At 40.0% G+C, this 22,723-nt stretch overlaps 1 protein-coding gene across 1 annotated transcript in view; it reads left to right on the forward strand.

The window, feature by feature from the left end:
- The window catches only part of avl9 (AVL9 homolog (S. cerevisiase)), a 118,147-nt gene that overhangs the window by 35,449 nt on the left and 59,975 nt on the right, over positions 1 to 22,723 (forward strand). The window contains exon 2 of the mRNA XM_079389376.1: positions 17,107 to 17,227. Coding sequence (XP_079245502.1) covers positions 17,107 to 17,227 — 121 coding nt within the window. The remainder of the gene's footprint in view (positions 1 to 17,106; positions 17,228 to 22,723) is intronic.

Below are 22,723 nucleotides of genomic sequence, written 5' to 3' on the forward strand. Positions count from 1 at the left end.
GATTATGATTTTTTGATTTGTTGTTCTTAGGTTTTTGGGGAAAACTGACAGCCATTTCTCATAAAAATAAATTACAACTTTTTGTTTGGTAAATGAAACTTACCAATAGCAATGTGCAAACGATGTCCAAAGCATGACAGTCTGGTCCAGTTATTGAGAGCGATGGCTTTAACAACATTGGTCCTGCTGTCTGTTGTCACACACACTTGTTTGTCCTCTTCTAGATACGACGAGTTAATTAACTCCCTTAAACCAATTGCAATATTTACACCTGTGTGATCCTTGGGAAAATAACTTGTCTCAAGGCAGGAGTTGTGTAGCTTCCACTCGTTGTAATGCACGGTCAGGCTGATAAATGATTCCGCCGTTCGGCTCGACCACAAAAAACTCCACCGATGATAGCGTAGCTGCTAGTTTGTTGTGGCATGCTTCATACATGTTGTACCTTGGGTCGAGCTATTTGACCATTTGCTTAAATCCCTCCTTTTCCACCATTTGGATTGGCATCATATCCTTGGCTATACAATATGTAACCGCATCAGTAATTTCCATCCTTCCTGTCATTTTGAGTGCAACTAGTGAGTGCTTGGTTGAGTCATTTGTTTACTTTTGGACTGCACATCACCAGCTGCTAGTGTCTCCTCCTTGTGTACCTTCATAGCCTGGTTGTACTCAACGGTATGGTTTTGCTTCAAGTGGTGAAACAAGTTTGTTGTGTTTCCACCTTTAGCGTTGGAAACACAACAATTTTAACAATTTTCTTGCATATTTTGCAAAATATTGTGCTTTGTTGGAGGTCTGACCTCTTGTAACCAAACCACTTCCATACTATTGAAGTAGCTCCCTTTTTAGGTACTAAATCATCATCGGTGGCTGACATGCTGCTCTTGCTCTCAGACAGGTGTTGTTGTTGTGCGCGCTAGGGAACGTAAATGCACCATACATCATCGCGTTGCTATATCATTGATATCGCAATATAACACCTTTTTTTATTGTGTAAAAATGTATACCGGTATTATCGTGGATGGTAAGATATGGCACACCCCTAGAAGCCAGTGCCATTTGAAGGTCCAGTCGTGTCTGATAACTGAATATGCCGGAGTTTGTTTTTGGATGAGCAAGGAGAATTTAGCTTGAAACCCTCCCAAACAACATGTGGTGATGTAGGGGCTGTTTGACATTTTTTTTAAGGTTTTCTGACCCTGAGATTCAACTATTTTCTGCAGTTCTCCAGCTGTGGTCCTTGGAGAGTCTTTAGCCACTCAAATCCTCCTCCTCACCATGCATTAGGACGATATAGACACACGTCCTCTTCCAGGAAGTTTCTTAACATTTTATGTTGATTGGAAATTCTTAATTATTGCCCTGATGGTGAAAATGGGAATTTTCACTGCACTAGCTCTTTTCTTAAAGCCACTTCACTAATTTGTGAAGCTCAATTATCTTTTGTGGCACATCAGAAATATATTATTTTGTTTTTCTTATTGTAATGGATGATTAAGGGAATTTGGACTTTGTTTTCCCTCCTATTTATATTTCTGTGAAACAGGAAGCCAAGGCTGGATAATTTCATTTTCATAATCCCCCTGGAGTGCTCAAAATTGTAAATATGAATGAGAATATACTTCAGAGATATTTTACTTATGAGAATTTCTAGGGGTACCAATAATTGGGTGTCCAACGTGTATTTAAGAAAAAACATTTATTTCATAATGTGATTTTACCCCATTTTCAGTTGTTTTAGTTCAATGAAAGGTTAGAATTTTTTTTTTTTTTTCCCAACAGTTGTTTATTGAATTTTCTTCTGGGAACAGTAGTATAAAAAAAAGCATCTGTGCAAATTTAGAACCCACCCCTGGTCGACTTCAAAAATAAATTAATGATGACAACATTAAAAGCTGAATGCCATAAATTTACAGTATTCATATTAGATCCATGTATACGAGAAGTTGAGAGTTCCATCGAGATAATGTCCAACAAATACATAGTCCAGGTTCGTCTGTCCATTGTGTGAGGAGGATTCCAACGGTCGACTAGCATTTTTTTTGCTGCTGTGAAAGCAGCTAACAGTAAACATCTTTTTTGGATGGACAAGGTAAAGTCCCAAAAGTCATTCATGAAAAATGTTGTGTAGTCAAACATATAGTACTCAACAAATATCCAAAAATGAGTCCAAAAAGGTGAGAGAGAGGGGCACTCCCCCCCAAAAATGCAAAAACGTGTCTAAAGATCCTTGCGAACAGAGATTACACTTAGGAGAAAACAACAGATTCATATAAAAAGGTTTCATTGGAGTCAAGTAAACCCTATGCAGCAATTCCCAATGAATCATTTGGTGCTTAGGGTTTTTAGAAGACAATTTAAGCATACCCCATACCTGATCCGAAAATAAAACATGCACATCCTCATTAAGATCCTAAACCCAAACAGTTGCAATAGATACAGGTTTGTATGAATGCTCAAGAAGAAGCAGAGGAGGGAGATTCCCCAGAAGGACGGATTAGTTTGCACAAAGCGTGAACAGACAGTTGAGAGTTCTAAGGCACCTCATATGCATGTAGGGCCGATCTAATGCGCAAATACATACAAAAGGAAGTGCCTGGCAGATTATAATGAGTTTTGAGATTCTGGAAGGATTATTAAACCACTATCATCATAGATATCTCCCAAAATGTTTACTTTATTATGAGTCCATTATGACCAATGAAATGGAGTACTGCTTGACAAAATATTATTGTTGTGGAAAATAGGTGAATGCCTATGCTATATTGTAACTAGTTGTGAATGTCTTTCAGCATCCCTCCATGTGGAGAGGAGGTGGGTTACAATTGGACCAAACCGAGATTTACACTGCCTAAGCAAAACCCCTGAAAAAACAAGATTCTTCAATTTATACGGATAAACAATAGATTCCTCAATTGCTCTCCAAGACACAGAAGCGTCAGGATCAAACCAAAATGATAAAGGGCAGAGGGAAAAGGCTTGAGCATACAGTCTTAACCTGTTAACCTTCACCCCCATTTGTGGCCTCGCAGGTGAAAATAACCTACCTAAATTAAAATGGTAACAGTTTGTGACAAAGTGTGCTTACACAAACAAATTAGGTATCTTTGGAAAGAAGAGACTCTGGGCTTTACTATCTATCATCCAGAGTTGATAATGCTCAAAAAGATAAAAAGTTATAGGCACTGACGTGCCTTGAAAAATATTTTTCCACACTGAATGTTTTTTTATTTCATATACAAATACATGAAATAAGTCCTGGAGCAATCCAGAAAAGTAATGGATCGAAAGCCATGTGTCTCATGAGTTCATATTTCAAATTTGAAGAAGATACCATGAAAAATGAGATTCCTGCAATATTTTTTCTGAAACTATTTATAGTCCCCCCACCCCCCTGTTTGAGGAAAAATAACCACCAAATGGATTGCAGAATTATACAAGCTATTTTAGTCATTATACATGTTCCTGCATAGTTTTTCAATTATAAAATAATAGACAGATTTATTTGAGCACTAAAAAATACAAAAATAATTATTTGAGTAATAAAAAAGGAAAAAAAATAGAAAAAAAAATGCTTTGTATATAGTATGTATACTGAAGTATTCTTCGTTATTCGTTATTACAATGATAAATATCACTGCCAGACGTGAAGTGATATTGCCAGACATGGTCATAGAGTCAGTAAACACACGCTGATGTGCTTCCATTCAGATTATAATCAAACAGATGGGCCATATAATCAATAATAGCTGATCAATGAATCAGAATGATAGCCGTCATAGATTCTCTAATAAACACGCTGATGTGCGTCCATACATATTATAATCATGCAGACACGGCCACATTCCCCACACAATACACACACACACATATAAAAAATGTAGAAGAAAAAAAAAAACAGTTTTTTATGGATAAAGCAGATCGCTAAGTTACGCCCCGCTCAGATGACAGTTGCGTCACTGCCGGCTGGAGGGAGCGCCAAATTCAAATAATCTATATTCCGCTTTTCTGAGAATCTTTTTTTCCGTAGACGGTCTCATTATGTTTGTAAAACCGTATGCTGCAACACAGTGTTGTTTTTTTTACCACCAAGACGCTGTTTTTGAGCGTAATTTATTCCATAACGGACGCGAACAATAACTCTCTGAAGAAATGAAACGTAAACAAAGGAATATTCATCCTTATTACAACGTTATTGTTTCGCTGGACTAAAAGTGCTCGCTGGGATGTTGTTCTGTGGACCCTTACCTCTCTAACTAAACTGGGATTTCAGCAGTGGATGCGTTTGTGGCTCGTTATTACAATGATAAAGGTACGTACTGCTTTTTTACTCTGCGTGTTTGGATGTGTACTGCTTACACAAATGTAGCAAATTTGTGCCACTCATTCCTTATAAGCTTTCCATCGAAAAACAGCGATCTGTCGTCGATGCTTGAGGCTTAGACCCTCAGAATGATATATAGTTTGTCAAGATTAACTTTGTCCCGTTTCATTTATTCTATTAGAAAACAATGACACATGCAAACAAAGAGCGTTCAGTGCGACGTCGCTCTGGTGAACGTTAACAGGTTAAATTGGGGAAAGAAAGACCTCCATGTAATCTACACCTTTGTAAGGTATTTGTAAGGTATATACCGTGAAACACATGCATCAAGTTTGTTCCAGTAGCCAACCGGTGACACGAGGGGAATCATGGAAGAAAAGAAATGAATACAAGGGAGAACATTAATTTTAATCACCGATATACGAGCCTGAAAAGAAGTATGAAGACGAGACCAATTTTCCAAATCTGAGGATACTTTGGCTAGAATACTATTATAGTTTTTTTAGATGATTTCCTGCAGGAAGATATAGAAAGGGACATGGAATACATTTTAGAATTGAGGGCAAGTAAACGTGACTTACTCCAATTAATTTTAAACCCAGAGAGAGATCCAAAATGGTCAAATAAATTCAACACATGAGGAATAGAATGTGACAGCTTCTCCAAAAACAATAAGATCAACAATCATCAGCAAACAAAGAAAGTATATTCCGTATAATTATGGGAGGAATAGTTTCAGATTGTCGGACCACTTGAGCTAAGGGTTCCAAGGATAGGGCAAATAACAGAGGAGAAAGCGGGCAACCCTGACGAGTACCTCAATGTATAAAGAATGGGCTAGAGCAAGTCACATTTATTTATATAGAGCTTTTAACAATACAGATTGTGTCAAAGCACGTAACAGTATCAAATTGGAGGATAGAGTGTCAGTAATGTATAAAAATAAGATTAAACACTCAATTTTCAGTTAAGGCATTTCATTATTGAATTCAGATATGTCATTGTCTAGCTCAGTTTAGTTTAAATAGTATCTGCAAAATCAAATAGACGATAATCACTAGAAATTAAGTTTCCCCAACTGAGCAAGCCAAAGGCGACAGTGGCAAGGAACCAAAACTCCCTCTGTGACAGAAAGGAGAAAAAGAAAACCTTGGGAGAAACCAGGCTCAGTTGGGGGGCCAGTTCTCCTCTGGCCAGGAGATTATTGTTTATTTATTGTTTATTTATTGTTTACTTCTTGTTTTAATTAAAATTTTAAATGTATTTTTAGTTTTATTGTATTTAAGTCGAGGTCCCTGGGGCTCATCCAGGTGTCCCGGCCTCCGCCGACGATCAGGGAGACATCATCTCCCGGCGACGATCTACCATCTGATCCGGACACGGACTGAGAAACAGAAAAATAAAGAAACAGACAAATATTAGCGTAGATGCCATTCTTCTTACGATGTAACGAGTACATCGTGTGTTATGGGGAGTGTTCCCGGTTCCGGTTGATCTAATTAATGCAGCCTAACAATCCTTTAACGGATTTGAATAATAGAAGTGTATTCGTGTGTTATGTCTAAGCCAGGTTAAAGAAACGTGTCTTTAATCTAGATTTAAACTGACAGAGTGTGTCTGCCTCCCGAACAGTGTTAGGTAGATTGTTCCAGAATTTGGTGCTAAATAGGAAAAGGATCCTGCCGCCCGCAGGCGATTTTGATATTCTAGGCCATCAAATGGCCAGAGTTTTGATATATCAAACGGCCAGAGTTTTGAGAACGCAGCGTACGTGGAGGACTATAATGTGATAAGAGCTCGCTCAAGTACTGAGGAGCTAAGCCATTCAGGGCTTTATAAATAATTAACAAGATTTTAAAATCTATAAAATGTTTTTTTTTTTTTTTTAAGTGACGTGACATGGCCAAGTATGGTTACCCATACTCGGAATTCGTTCTCTGCGTTTATCCTATCCAAAGTGCACACACACAGCCGTGAACACACACCCAGAGCAGTGGGCAGCCATTTATGCTGCGGCGCCCGGGGAGCAGTTGGGGGTTCGGTGCCTTGCTCAAGGGCACCTCAGTTGTGGTATTGAAGGTGGAAAGAGTGCTGGACATTCATTCCCCCATCTACAATCCCTGCCGGACCTGAGACTCGAACCCATGACCTTTGGGTTACGAGCCCGACTCTCTATCCATTAGGCCACAGCTGCCCCCTGATGTTTGATAGGGAGCCAGTGCAGTGTTGACAGAACCAGGCTAATATGGTCATACTTCCTGGTTCTAGTAAGAACTCTGGCTGCTGCATTTTGGACCAGCTGTAGTTTGCTGATCAAGCTTGCAGAACAACCACCCAATAAAGCATTACAATAGTCTAACCTTGAGGTCATAAATGCATGCATTTCTGCATTTGACGTTGAGAGCATAAGTCGCAATTTAGATATGTTTTTGAGATGGAAAAGCGCAGTATTACAGATGCTAGAAACATGGCTTTTAAATGAAAGATTGCTATCAAACAGCACACCTAGGTTCCTAACCGATGAAGAAGAAATGACAGAGCAGCCGTCAAGTGTTAAATGGTGTTCTAGGTTATTATATGTGGGGTTTTTAGGTCCGATAATTAACACCTCTGTTTTTTCAGAATTTAGCAGTAAGAAGATACTCGTCATCCAGTTTTTTATATTGACTATGCATTTCGTTTGTTTCTGAATTTGGTGTGTTTCACCGGGCCGCAAAGAAATATAGAGCTGAGTATTATCAGCATAACAGTAAAAGCTAACACCATGTCTCCTGATAATATCGCCCAAGGGTAACATGTAAAGCGTGAAAAGTAACGGCCCTAGTACTGAGCCTTGAGGTACTCCATACTGCACTTGTGATCGATATGATGCCTCTTCATTCACTGCTACGAATTGATGGCACCTGCCAACAGCACCTGTGAGATCAGTGGCTGCTGGATTGGCGTACAAAACCTTTAGCATATTTATGAAACTCGATCCTAGACCCAGATGCTGTAGAATCACCCATAAATAGTTCCACTCTAGCTGGTCGTAAGCTTTCATCGCATCTAGAGATAATACTGTGCAAGGGGAGGACGAAGTATTCGTTGAATTGATAATATGTTAATCTGAAACTGAGTAAAATTTATTAAATCCTGTTTGGTCATGATGAACTTGCCTATTCATAAATTTCTCTAGATGACAAGATAATACTTTAGCATATAATTTAACATCAGTCCCTATCAAAGAAAGTGGCTGGTAACTAGAACAGGAAGTCGGATCTTTATCTTTTTTTAACAAGAGAGAAATAACAGCTATATTAATAGATGGGTGAAATGAGCCTTGAGTAACTGAAAAATGTATCATATCTAACATGAGGGGCCTAAATCCGACCAAAAAGTAGTACACAATTCGATTGGAATACCATCTATGCCTGGGGATTTCTCCTTGTTCATAGATCGGATTGCTGACTCCAGCTCCTGAAGAGTGATTGGTTCAGCCAGGTATTCTGAATCCAAATCTGACAGCCTAGGTAAATCAAGGTTGGACAGAAAAGATGCAAAAGCGTCAGGGTCACCATCAACAGAAGAAGTATAGAGGTTAGAGTAAAAAGAGTGGAAGGCGATATTAATGTCTTTTGGGTCTGTCATAATGAGCCCAGATTGGGATTTCACTGCTGAATTATTAGCAAACTTTTCACTGTTGCGTAATCTTAGAGCTAAAATGTGGCTTGGTCTACTCCCTTGAAAATAGTAATTCTGCCTGGATCTTTGAATCTTTGGATCTTTAAATCAGGAATTCTGCCCTGATTATCTCTTGTCAGATTCTGGAGCTGTGATTCCAGTTCAAATAATACAGTTTATTCATGAAACTCTAGATGATGCAGGCTGACGGGTTGTTAACATAACTGATGATATTCAGAGAGTTAAACGACTTGGCACAAGCTGATTGGTTCATGCTGCATATGCAGCCAATGAGCTTACTGCCTTGCATTTATATGGCTAGCTAGTATTCACTTGAATTTCTTGCAGCGCGCTTTCAGAGTTCTCTGAAGCTCTCCATCTTCCCCAGCTCCACATGTATAGATCTGCTACGGGTTATTTTATATGCTATTTGTGCAGCAGCAGTATGTCTTAAAGCTGCAGTCCGTAACTTTTTTTGGTTAAAAAGGATCCAAAATCAATATTTGAGCAAGTACATAACCAGCCAGTGTTCAAAACTAGCTCCTTACTTTATCCCGATTTACAACGGTTAGCTTATAATGTTTTCTAATCTAAGTGGTAGGGGTAGATTTTCGCAGGAAAATTGAGCATGGCACTGCATCATTACGTCACGTCTGTAAACATAAAAACGTTTTCCTGGCTAGTAGGCATGTGAGGATCCTGCAGGTTGCAGATCGTTTATAGCCTTTTCTCACAGCAGCTGGAATAATTAAATTTATCATTTTGATGGCAGATTGTAATCCAGAAAGTATTATGTGTTTATGAAACACGTGAATTAAATTAAATTATATTCCAAGTTTAAATGTGCGTTTACACAAGATTTGTATTTTTAAGACAACCAGTTCGAAGGGTTTGCTTTTTGGGTTAAAATAATTTCTTAATATGAAATTTTAATGGTAAGACAATTACATTAAACTGTACAGAAATTGAAATCTACACACTTATACACACTATACTCATAGTCACACAATGCTGATGTTGTTAATTTGATAATAAAGTATAACAATAATAATAATTTGCACGGTTTGATGTGATATGAGCTAACCGATCTTTACATTAAATCACCATTGGTAGCGTGATTTATGGTAATGCTTTTTTTCCGCAGTTGGTTAGAACAAATGTGACTGACTTGTAACTTACTTGTTCAGATGACAATATCCGGTGAAAATTCTTATTTGGGCCATATATTCCAAGACATTGACTAATCTGTGAAGATCTAATTGCTCTAATTGATCTAATTTATCTAATTGCGAAGTACAGTAAATATCCACACCGGTGCGGTGACTGACTGCCACACATTCACCTCAAAACATTAGATTCATCCTCGCTGGAGCTGTGCCAGAGTACAACCCCATGCAAGCAAGATAATTCCGCAAGTAACTGCAATTCCAGGTTTTCAAACATAGATGGTGATAAAGAGGCAAAACTTACGGACTGCAGCTTTAAATACTCGTGGCACCGTATCGCCATATGCTTTGGCAGAAGCAGCAATTCAGCAGCAGTGTAGCAGATCTATTCTGCCAAGACCAAATACATTAACATTGTCATATCCATCACCATGCTAAAATCTTCCGAGAGTTGTTGTGATTGAACTATCTTTTTGCTTTGGTTTTTCTGAAGGAAAGAGGCATATGAAATTGAGTTATTCCTTATAAATCCTTTAACTGCATTACAAAGTGTTCGCGGATCATCCACTGAGCCTTGGTTAATTTCAATAAACTCAGCAAATTTATTTCTGAATTGACTGCAACATTGACAGGGTTAACAATTTAGGGTTAAATCGCAATCTAGTGGCACGAGATGGCCGAGGGATCAAAGATAATCCGCACAAATTTCCATCATGATCCGACAGAGATAAGGAACAGATATTGGCATCACGAACAGCTGAAGGTAAAGATGTAGAAATTAAAATAGTCAATTCGCGAATAGGATTTATGAGTAGCAGAAAAGAAAATGAAAGACTTAGCAGAAGGATTTAATAAACACCAACTATCCACCAATGAGGATGACATTACAGAATTCGTGTCTGTACCCAGTACAATTTCAAAATCCGAAAATTTTAAGAGACAGGTTGAGAAAAAAGTAGGGTTAGGAGTACAAGGGGCATAAACTGAAAGAAATACAATATTCCTATTCTCCACTATTGTTTTTATATGTGCTATTCTACCGTCTGTATCTAAAATAGTAATATTTAAAGCCCTCCGCACCAATATTAGGACACCCTTATTTTTAGTATCCGAAGATGAGTGAGATACCACTTCATAAAACTTATTATTACACCTGTGTATATCCTCCTCTTTCAAATGGGATTCTTGAACTAACACAATATCAATCTTTCTTTTTTGCAAAAAATCCAGAAAACCTATACGTTTGTGAGGACCATTTAGGCCATTAATATTACAACTCAGAATATTAAGGTCAGTCACAGGTATAGAACAGAATTACGGCATAATAAGACAAAATACAAGTTATAAAATAAAACCAGTTCAGTCTACCATTAAACCACCCCCACCCCACCCTTTCCGTCACTATTCAAAAAAAACATAACCACAGTCCCTTGAACTATGGCAGATCAAACCAAGAACAAACCTTGATCTGCCAGCACCCCTTAATATGATCCATGACATCAACAAAAACCTGCACATTACTGAAGCACCAACATTGGCCCCATAGTCACATATTGACTAGGTAATATCTCTATTTAAAAAAAAAAAAAAGAAAAAGAGAGAAAGAATACAACTAAAACATAAATAAAATAACATCATAATCAGTAAGCGATACTGTATGCACAATGAAAGCTTCTAGTAACTATGAATTAAGAAATTATCATTAAAGTGAACACTGAAAGACGCAGTCACCTAACCATTTAGAGCATCTCTTCTCCGATTAGACAGCAAATGTCCAGCTGAAGTTCACTGAGAGTTGGTGGATGAATGGGATCTGAGGAAAACTCTTGCTTCTTCTAGGGAGTATAGAATATTAGGTTCAGCTTGATTGAGAATGACCTTCAGTGTTATGGTGGCTCCTGCCGGTGCTGTGAGGAATCATTCTCAGAGTCTTGGGGTTTTGATGCCAGAATTTAGATTTTATTATCAGAGACAACAAAACCGAGAAAACTCTACAGAGCAATCTCCCGAATCTGGGTTTGCACCCTCTTATATAAATTTTTTTCCCCTAAGGCTTGTTCAATATATTTTCCTATATTGTTACCTTTTTTGGATGTACCTCTAGTCTGCTTTCAGGAAGTGGAGAGGAGGCCTCCATTTACATTGTATCTACATTGTCTAATGTCACAACAGGATGTGCAGTTTCAGCACAGAATGTATGTCTGCACATCCTCTTCTCAAGCTGGGCTCTACACACAGGCAGATACATGTTTTAATAGTAGAATAACTTGATACATAAATGGCTATTTTCACATTGATTATACTTGTTTAATTTATATTTTCATTAATAAAAATCTTCTACATGTTGCAGGATAAAGAAGAGAATTCTGGATGCCAGCTTCTCTCATTTCCTTCCTAATTGGCGCAAATGCACTTCTTTTTGCGGTGACCGGATAAAAAATCTGTAAAGAAAGGCAGCGTTGCTCCGTCGGATGTTTGAAGTCTGGCGGCCTGCAGAATGAGCTTCCTGTCTGTGTACCGCAACAGTTTAAAGATGAAAACCGGTGGTTTAGCACGATCTGAGGAGAGCCTTGTGTACAATCGATGCGCTCGCTCCACTTCAATCTCTTTGCCCGCCAGAGACGGGAGCCACATTGGTAGCAATCTTTTCAAAAAGCCTATAGGGTTGTCCTTTTCGGAACCTTCAGGCAATCCAAACAGACACAGATTGCTACGCCTATTGCGATCCTGTAAGTCCACAAACTGTTGCTCGAGTGCGGCTACTCGCCTATCGTGATCTGCGACAACTTTCTTTTGTTCTCTCATCTCCCCTGTAAGAAGATCCAATTTAGAGCATAGCGACTGAACAACTGACATGTGAGAAACGAAATCGTTCCGCATCGCCGTCAACTCAGTTCATAGAATGTCCTCAAAGTGTGTAACAGTGTTTGCAATCTTGTCTCTTGGATTTCTTAATCGGAGAATCCGACGGAGACGTCTCCTGCTGTTTCCGATTGTATGCCATCAGGGAAAGTATTATTAATGAATAAAACTTAAAATAAAATTAAATAAATCAGCAAAAAGGGGCCAAACGTACGGAGCTCTACTCAAGTGCGACTAGGTTCATGAGCACGTCACGTGACTCCCCGATTTTTGTTATTTATTTATTTTTTTAAATAAAAGATCATAAGGATTAATAATGCAGGTTTATTTTCAGAGCCTTCTTTGATCATATTTACCAAGGGTACCAACAATTCTGACCACGTATGTATATTATGAATACTATATACTGTATGTTCTGATGCTGATGTGTGACAGATGTTGATAATTGCACTATGGAGAGAGAAAAGTTAAGTTCCTGTTAACCTTCTGGAGTCTGAGCTGTTTTTTTTTGCCCCTGAAAATGTAACACATAATGGCTGAAGTCTGATTACACTGTATTCAGCACAAACCTTGGTAATATGTACTGATGTTTTTGAGTTAATGAAGTTTATGCATGGTTAGTAGAAAAGAAAATTACGTGAAATAAGCCAAAAACGCATACTAAACATTTCACAATACTTTAAGTACTGGTTTTTGAAGGTGAGTTTTTGCTACTTGATGTAAAAATCATCCTACCCACACAGAAAACAATATATTGATTTAAATTGTGTGAGACACTTTTTGTATTTGAAACAGACTGTATGCGAGGGAATGTCAATGGCCTTGAATACTAATGTGTTTCACACCTGGGGAAATGAAGACTTGGCATTTTCAAGTTGTTTGCTGCTGCTTTTTCTGCAATGAAGAAAAATCTGCCCCACCATCAGTTGCCATTGAATGAGCTCACCTTTACCATGGCATGTTCATGTAGAATATCAGTCCAATGCAGATGTACAGCTTGCTGATGCTGACATCAGTCTATTTGTGACCCTTTCCTATTGCCCTGACAGTCTCGGCATTTGTGTTGTGGCACAGAGTTGATACAGCTCTCTCTGAGAAAAAGAGTTTCTATATTGAACAAACATTTAAGTGGTTTTAAACCATTCAGATGCAAGAAGATGCCAAAGTGAACTCAATTGGGTACTCACATATTGTCTGAGATGGTGCAAATAACAAATTGAGTTCTCCTTCTTGCAAACTCTCATTCTCTTTGCACTTGAGTGGAAAAATATACAAAAAACTGCTGCCTTGATGAGTACCCAATCACTTAACACTATTGGTTAAGTAAGCGTAAACAGTTTAGAAAGAAATCACATGTGTATTGAACCTGGGAATTCCTGTAGGGATTAAAGTGATAGCAGCTGCTGCTGTCTGTATCCTTCAATGTAACCAATTAGATTAATATTTTCTTTCTTTCTTTTTTTTTTGGAGTGTAAAGTGACTATAGTCTTCTACAATACATCGACACTGGAGCTATTTAGAGGGTTTCCACAGTTATTATTGTCTTGCCAAGCCATATAATTTATTCCAAAATTCACAGCCTCCATTGCTCTTTATTTGATTAAACATGGTTTGAGCTCAGATGAGGATTTTTAAAATGCTTTTAAAATGAATTACTTTTCTCTATGAGTTTTAAAGGTGCTGTATTGTAATTTTAATTTAGAAAAAAAAAAAATATATGCATATGTTTGCCGATATTTAGAAAACATGCTAAATTCACATACATGTTTCTCTGAAAACAATGCTACAGTTTTTTCTACTTTGATATGTGATTTTTGTGTGGGAATGTCTGTCTTTGTTTTGGTGTCTGTGATACCGCCCACTGCCAATTTACCCAATTTGACTCTCTGGGTTGCTACTTAAAACACAGCATATTGCAGCCATATGAAGCCAGCAAACAAACTAGGTCAGAGATAACAGATTATATCCCACCTAAATAGCCTTGGCATCTATCTAAAAAGCTCTATGACAAAAGGCATATTAAATCAACATATCGACTTACAGGAGAAACGTCTCGCTGCAGCCTACAAGATCCAAGGGGCGTGGTTGGATCCAGATCCAACTCCTCCCACCTGTCTATACCTAAACCTACCCATCTCCACCCCCTGATCCCTAAACCGACCCATCTCCACCCCTAAACCTACCAATCTCCACCCACTCGTCAAGGCAGGAGTTTTTTGTATATTTTTCCACTGAAGTGCAAAGAGAATGAGGTGTTTTGTTGTTGGATATAACAATGAATAAAGCAGTCATCATTTATTCCCGACATCTGAGCCACTGAAGGATTAACGTTACTTTCGCTTTGACTAGAATACGCCGATCCCCAATCTGCCTGAATGCATCTATGTTTGCGCGAATCAATCGTGATCCAGCTTTATCTACAGTAGAAGTGAATATAACGTTTTTTAATGAATCTTTGCAAATCGCCTTTCCTAATATGTGCTAGTTAGCCAGTTTCGCAGCTAAAATAAACAGTACTGCTTGTCACCCCATGGAAGAGAGGGGTGGGGTCAGCAGAGTCACGAGCATTTAAAGGGACATGGTAGGGGTGGGCGATATGGCAAAAATATCATATCACAATTTGTTTTAGAAATATCATGATTTTATCACGATTCTTTGTCATGATGGTTTTACTATTTTGTCTGAGCAGTACAGCCAAACTAATTTCCCTGTTATAAAGACAAAGCATTTCAAGGTAGCAAAATATAAAAAAGAATGGTGGATATTTAGGCCAAAGTGGGCGAAGATAAAAAATCTTTGTCATTATTTTATCTTTGTTATTAAAACATAAGAACACATTAAAGATACACATTAAAATATACAAATAAAACAAAGTGTTTTATTTTCAGGTACAATAGGCATATTTAGCAGGAGCATTCAAAAAATTGAATGAACAAATATAAAAAGAAAACACTATTGATTCCTACTTTTTTTCAGTCAAGAGTAGTTATTTTTTTTCTCTTTGTGTTTTGTTGTTTTAACATTAAATAAAAAATATTTATATTATATATTAAATATATTATATATTTATACCATCATTTACTCACTAAAAATTAGCTTTAAACCTGAATGAGTTTCTTTCTTCTGCTGAACATACATGCTATTTTGAAGAATGTGAAAAACCAGTTGCTGGTCCACAGTGACTTCCATAGTGTATTTTTTTTTCCTGCTATCAAATTCAATGTGGACCAGCAACTTTTGGTTTGGTTACCCACACTCTTAAAAATATCTTCTTTTGTGCTCAGCACATGAAATAAATTAATACAGGTTTGGGACAACATGTGAGTGAGTAAATAACGACTTTAATGAATTTAATTTTAGTGTGAACTATCCCTTTAATGACAGTTGGCTGCATGTTTAGTTCTGTCCCTTTAAGACCTGCACGCATCTAATATACAAGCACGCATCTGTTTTCTCTCAACTCTTTACTTTCATTTTAGACATAACTAACCGAGTTTATGCAGTGTCCCGTGAGAGTAAAGGCCCTTTCACACAGGACGCGGCATGCGCTGCGCCGGCCGCTGGGTTTCAACCCTTCATATACAAGGTGATTTGCGCTACGCTGGCCAGAGCGAAGTAGGCGGAGTTTTCAAAATTTTTAGCAGTTCTATACGTCTAGTCATTTGATCGTTGTTCCACCTTTCGGTCAGCAGCAAAACATGCATCTGTCCTGTGCTAAGAAGCGAGCAATAGTAATAAGAAGAAAGAGAGCAGCAAGAAAACAGAAGCTGTGGGTGTAGTTTATTTATAAAACCTCATTATTTCAGTAGTGGAGGAGGCTAGAGGAGGAACGGCTTTCAACACAATGGTGTTGCTGCCCGTGTGTATTTCATGTGACAAACTGATTCATACTGCCTATCTACAATAAGCTATCTGACTTTAAACACACCTGACATGCCAAGACATGGAGATGTGTCTCTATGACTTTGCTCTGACCTCAAATTTATCGTATAGCTCTGGAAATTCAGACACAGAGAATCAGCTGTTCATCCATTTTGATTTCAGCGTTTGTTTTGATGCCCCGTTTCTATTGGCCACGCGGGGCAACGTCACAGAGCGCTGCGGCAAAAGTTGAACTATTTTGAACTTTGACCGCGGAGCTCACGCAAGCTCACCGGTGGTGCGCGCCGCTGCGCGTGCGCTTTGGTCAGCGCAGCAACAAACCATTGAAATGAATGGGTTTCATAGCGCAGCGCTTTCTGCGTCCTGTGTGAAAGGCGCTCAACTCTAAAGTTACCGCTGAGTTAACACTGAATGGATGTGGTGTTGTACAGTACATTGATACAGCGGCGCCAGAACTGTATATAATGTGCGCTGTAGCGCGATACTATGATATTTCTTCAAAAGCAGATCGTGGAGACATTTTTATTGTCCACGATCAAAAATCGTCATATCGCACACCCCTAGGACATGGACTAAACAACGGCTTGATGAAAACAGAGCTGATTTTGACAGGGTAAAGAAGGTGTTTTTACAATACCATTCATAAATTTTAACCAAAGTATGTTATATACTTTTCATTAAGACCCTAAAGAATCATATACATTTGTGGAAAATGGGCATCCGATGACCCCTTTAACAAAGACTCGCCCCTCTTAGTTATTAGGCTTGTTCAAGATGCATCAGAGCTGCACAGACCGAACGGCATATGAAATCAAAGTACTGCGGATGACTCTTTATGGATTTTAGTTGCTCTCGCTGTAATTTGATGACATACACCGACCGATGGTTCTTGAACAAGCCTATTGTTGCTACATCTAACAAGCCATACATTATGGAGCAAAGAGGTAGAAGAGGTCACCTTCGGTAGAAATAGCTTTGTTTGCATGGTGCCTAAACAAGCTACCGGGTGAATTGCGCTCGTTCCTGTGGCGTATCCTCAATCTGGCAACCCGCGTCAGCATGAGTATGAGGAGTAGGCGGTGAAAGATACTGACTGCAGTAACCATTTCAACAGCTAGCTGTCAGTATTACATACTACACAAGGGATCCCCAAACCTGCTGCTGGAGTGCTACCATCCAGTTTACTGTTGTCTTTTTTTTTTTCAGGTAGAATTCTCATATCCTCCCATTATTCCTGGGGAGGGTCATGACAGTAATACACTCCCAGAAGAATGGAAGTACCTGCCTTTCCTGGCATTGCCTGATGGAGCACATAATCATCAGGAAGGTAAAGTCTCAGTTTACACACTTTACAAAAAATGTAAAGGTTTTTCGACCTAAATACTTAAAAATTGAAATCATATATTTCTAGTTGGCCATTGCATTCATGAAATCAGCAGATATGCCTGTGATTGGCTATGTTGCTTAAAGCAGCAACATGTTGTAAATAGAAACCAGCGCTGTGCTGCAAGTTGACGGGATTGGTTATATGTTTGTGATAGTAGGAAACAGTGGCAGTTTGAAACAATGTTTTTGAGACAGTTTTTGGTACTCTGCAGTTTTAATGACAAAATTATCAGCAATAGTGATGAATTTGCAAGTTTTGTCTTTAAGCATATTAAAAACACCACTGCAGGGGGTCTTTAAATAGACTTAAATAGGTTTCTTAAGTGTTCATTAGAGTTTTGGGTCATATTGGGGTGTTTAGGGTGCGTGGTCTGAGAGTGTATGTTGAATCTGTCACTTTTCTTAGCTAACTTCCGGTTGAGTGAACGCTGGCGTGTCTGACTGCCGCTGCTCCCGGGTTAATTCTTTTAAGCATTTTAACATTTTAACGACTTATTTGGATCTACTTACACGTCCAAAGTGTTTGCCTACTTTTCCTCTCCTCAAAATATTCATATAACTATTTTATGTGAGTTCTGGCGTTTGCGGTGGATGGACTAGTGATGGGGTTCGTGAGGCTTGACGCACGATGGCTCGGGATCTGCCGCTTTTGGCTGAATGCTGTGCCGCTGGACGCGCCGAGGTTGGACTCGTGATGGCCTTGGATACTGTTCTCGGCTGGCTGGTGTGCTGCTGGGTGCGGTGAGGTTCGACGCGCGACGGCTCGGGATCTACTGCTCTCATTTGGCTGGTGTGCCGCTGGGTGCGGTGAGGTTCCATTTCGCTACGGCCCTGGATACTGCTCTCGGCTGGCTGGTGTGCCGCTGGGTGTGGTGAGGTTCGACTCGCGACGGATCGGGATCTACTGCTCTCGGCTGGTTGGTGCGCCGCAGGTTAGGTTGGGGTTTAACTCGCGACGGATCGGGATCTACTGCTCTCGGCTGGTTGGTGCGCCGCTGGGTGCGGTGAGGTTCGATTTCGCTACGGCCCTGGATACTGCTCTCGGCTGGCTGGTGTGCCGCTGGGTGCGGTGAGGCTCAAATCGTGCCTAGTCAGTGCTGACTGAGGTATTTTGCAAGGATCAAATCTTTCTTACTCACTGCTCTGGTATGGTGCACATGTGCTACTGCTTTTAGTTCTCCCTTCTTGTCTTGTATCTTGTTGTTTCGGATGTTGATTATTATACCTGGGTAGTTATGACTCTTTTCTACTCATTCTTGGATTTGCATGAACTGAACTGTTTATACCCTCTTCCCACGGACATTTTTAAATCCTGTGCTTCCTTCGAAGTTCTGCGCCGTCCCCGATATGTCCACCGAGGATCTCGTCGCAGTATTTGTAAGGGCGTGCAGTTCGCCTCCAGTAACAGTATTCCAGTATTAATTTCTTCACGTCGTTCATCATCAAAGACGGAATCCCGGTCTGTAAATCCACTAAATATCTGTTCAGTTAAGTTATCATCGTCAAATGCTGTAAATGCTGTGTCACGGAAGTTGGCCTTGTCAAATGCGAGGTCTTATTTTAAATGACTTTTTCATTACAAAGTCACTTGATTTTTTATTTGTGACGGAGACATGGCTGCAACAGAATGATTTTTTTATCTCTTGGTGAACTTGCTCCTCCGGACTGTGAATTTTTTAGCACTCCAAGGCATACTGGTCATGGTGGTGGTGTTGCTACTATTTTTAAAAGTAATTTTAAAAACAAAAAATTGTACACTGATGTGTACTCCAGCTTTGAGGTACAGTTAGTGAGAATTGATATAGGGGGCCGTGTTATGTGCACTGGTTTACAGGCCTCCAAAATACAACAAAGATTTTATTCAACAATTCTCAGAGTTTCTTGCTGATATCGTGTCTCGTTTTGATAGATTGTTGATTCTAGGAGATTTTAATATTTACCTCTGTTGTCCATCCAAACCCTTGGTGAAAGAGTTTTTACTCCTTATTGATTCCTTGAATCTGTCACAATCTGTGTCTAGCCCTACTCACAATTAGGGTCACACATTAGATTTAGTGTTGTCGTATGGCTTCCCAATAACAAGTTTGAGAGTGATTGATGCTGCCTTTTCAGACCATTTGCTAATTCTGTTTGAATTTGTCTGTTTCCACCACCCCTACTTGCTCTCAGTCTGTAAGCTACTCTCGTTTTATTCAGCCACTCACTGACAGTTTATTTATATTTATATATATATTATTAATTTATTTATATTATATTGCAGATGCCGCCTCTTTCGACAAATTAAACACGGAAGAGATGTTGCAGGTTTTTACGAATTCCTGTTCCATTTCTATTGATTCTGTTGCTCCCCTTAAGCCAAGGAAAGCGAAGAGAAACAACATTTCTCAGCCTTGGTTAAATGCAAACACCCGTGCTCTCAGACAGGAGTGTCGTAAGGCAGAGCGAAAATGGTAAAGTGACAAACTCCAAGTCTCATATCAGTGTTTAAGGGCGTTTTTAGCTAGTTATCAAAAATCAGTCAAAGAGGCTAAGTTTGAATTCTTTTCTAAACTTATTACTGAAAATGTGAATCAACCGAGGATGCTGTTTAAGACTTTTGATTTGCTACTAAATCCCGCACATGCCCGTCTCTTGATCCATCTCGGGAGACCTGTGAGAACTTTTTAAAATTTTTTGACAACAAAGTACTGGATATCAGAGCTTCTATTAAGCCATCGATATTTGATCCTCCATTGTGCTGTTCACCTACAGAGTTGTTAACCTGCTTTTACCCCATTTCCTCTGTACAGCTAGCTGGTATTGTTTCTAAGGTTAAATTGTCCACCTGTGAGTCTGATGTCATTCCAGCTCAGGAAGGAAGGAAAGCTAAGGAAGTGTTTGCAACCTTGAGTCCGGCTGTAACAGCTATCATTAATAACTCTTTGGAAAGTGGAGTTGTACCTGCTAGTTTTAAACATGCTATAGTCCATCCTCTGCTAAAGAAACCTCATCTTGACCAAACTATTTTAGGCCTATTTCCAAATTGCCTTTTATCTCAAAATTGTTAGAGAGAGCTGTCTACAGTCAGTTGGATTCCTACATTAGTATGTCCAATGTCCTGGACACTTTCCAGTCGGGTTTTAGATCACTACACAGCACTGAAACTGCATTGTTGAAAGTCAGTAATGACCTTCTGCAAATTCTTGACACTGGTTCTTATGCGGTACTTGTTTTGTTGGATCTTAGTGTGGCATTCGACACAATTGATCATTGTATTCTGCTACAGCGGCTGGAAAAGTGGGTGGAATCCTACCCACGGCTAAGTTATCAATCGAGGAACTTACTTCACTTAGCATATCAGTCATGATTTGGCGGGTCGCCTCGATCGGTTGACAATGGTTCTCACAACGAGTTACAACGACTTTATTGAAGGGAGTCAATCTCAATTTCGGGACCTGGATTTAAAGATTGGTAAAGGGAGTTCCCTGATGAGGGGACTAGAGGGGAGAGGAAATGACAGTGTGAGAGGAAAAAGTAAAAAACTAAAAAAAAACATAAAGAAAACACAAAGAGACACAAAAAATACCGAATGAGATGAGACAGCAAACAAGTGTCACGTGTGGAGTAACTCCTCTCTACTAGAGGCTGGCCCTAGCAGTGCAGTTGAGGAAACAGGGTAAGTGTTGTTTAAGCAAGTCTGCTATATGTTTTCCTAAATAACAGAAATTATGTTAGTGTGGTATAGAGCGTATGATTGTGGGTCTGTGGGGTCCTGTCCAGTGAGGTAGGAACTTCTTTGACAGGCGATGGGGAGCATTCTGCCTTGGTTGGGCGAAGCTTTAGTACCACACTTTGTCTCCGATATTGAGCTCATGGTGAGAGGCCTTTTGGTCGTAGTAGGCTTTACGACCTTCCGCACTTCGTTGTAGTCGTTCTCAGGTGCTGGTGCAACTCTTCCAGGTACTGGTGAGTGGTATAGGCGGTGACGAGGTTCAGGTCACCAGGTTGGTACAGCAGGTGTAGCGGTAGCGTCATGTTTCTCCCTGTCATCAATGTGAACGCGGGTACTCTGGTAGACTGGTGAGGGGTGGCTCGAGCGGCCATCAGTACCAGAGGAAGTTTAATATCCCAATCCTTCTGATTAGTAGACATGTACTTCTTTAACATGCTGACCACTGTCCTGTTGGCCCGTTCAACTTGACCTGAGGAAATTGGGTGATGGCTTATATGGAGCTTGGCCTGTATACCCAGGGGTTTCCACACTTCCTGCATGATTTTGACGGTGAAGTGGGTTCCGCAGTCATAGTTGACCCTTAAAGGCAGTCCAAATCTTGAGAAGATGTGGTTCATTAACAGGCAGGCTGTTGTTTCTGCTGTATCATTGGGAGCTGGGAGGCATTCTATCCACTTTGTGAATTCGCAGACCACGGTGAGGAAGTATTTGTTACCCCGTGTTGACCGTGGTAGGGGGTCCTACCCAGTCTATTTGGAGGTCCGAGCATGGGAAAGTCATTCCTTTTCTTTGCAGTGGGGCTCGGTGGTTTGGGTTTGCCGATTGGAACTGGCAACACACCAGGCATCCTTTTATGTATTCCGCTACGTCTTGCTGCATGCCAGGCCAGTATTGCTACTTGCTTGAGTGTTTTATAGGTGGTCTTGGCACCGTGGTGTCCTGCGCATGGTGTATCGTGTGCGTTTATGAGCATCATCCCCCTTTGGCCATGAGGGACTACAAGCTTTGGCGTAGTGAGGGGCTCAGGGACATACGTGAGCACACCGTCTCTTAGATGCAGCATGTGCTTGATGGAGTGGAGCGTGCAGAACTCGGAGGAAGCAGCTAGGTCGGAGGTGGACATAGGATGAGATAAGAGATTGGAAATGTGAGCTATCGTAGTTCGCATGGTTGGATCAGCTGTTTTGGAGGGTGAGGAGATCGTCAGCAGCGAACTGAGGTGATAGGGCAATGTGGGAGGAGGCGGGGGCCTGTATGCCAGTGGTGTGTTGGCGGCGGGTAATGGCTGCTACTGAAGGGTTGGATGGGGGGGATTGAAATGTCCAGGACTCTCCGTGTAATGCACCTGCTTTGGCGAATGCATCAGTTTGGTCATTGAAGTCTTTCTCTTGTCCTGGTTGACGTGAATGATCTCGAACCTTTTTCCAGTAAACAACAATGTCATGTTCAGTGACAATGGCATCGTTCCTTGTGCTTGACAGGCTTGTTGTTAGCTGTCTTGAATCCATTCTGTTTCCATCCAGCTTAAATGGCAGGTGAAGCTGAGACGGGCGTAGTTTGAATCGGTGCAGATGAGGAGTTCTTTGATGATGTGGGATGCAGCCATTTGTAGTGTGATGAGGATGGCTGCTATTTCTGCGTATTGCGATGAGCGAGGACCTAAGTTGAATTGTTGCGGTGGGCAAGGGTCGTTGTTGAGCCAGACCACTCCTGCTCCCGCTTGTA

Source organism: Barbus barbus (genome assembly GCF_936440315.1).
Source record: "Barbus barbus genome assembly, chromosome: 32".
NCBI lineage: Eukaryota > Metazoa > Chordata > Actinopteri > Cypriniformes > Cyprinidae > Barbus > Barbus barbus.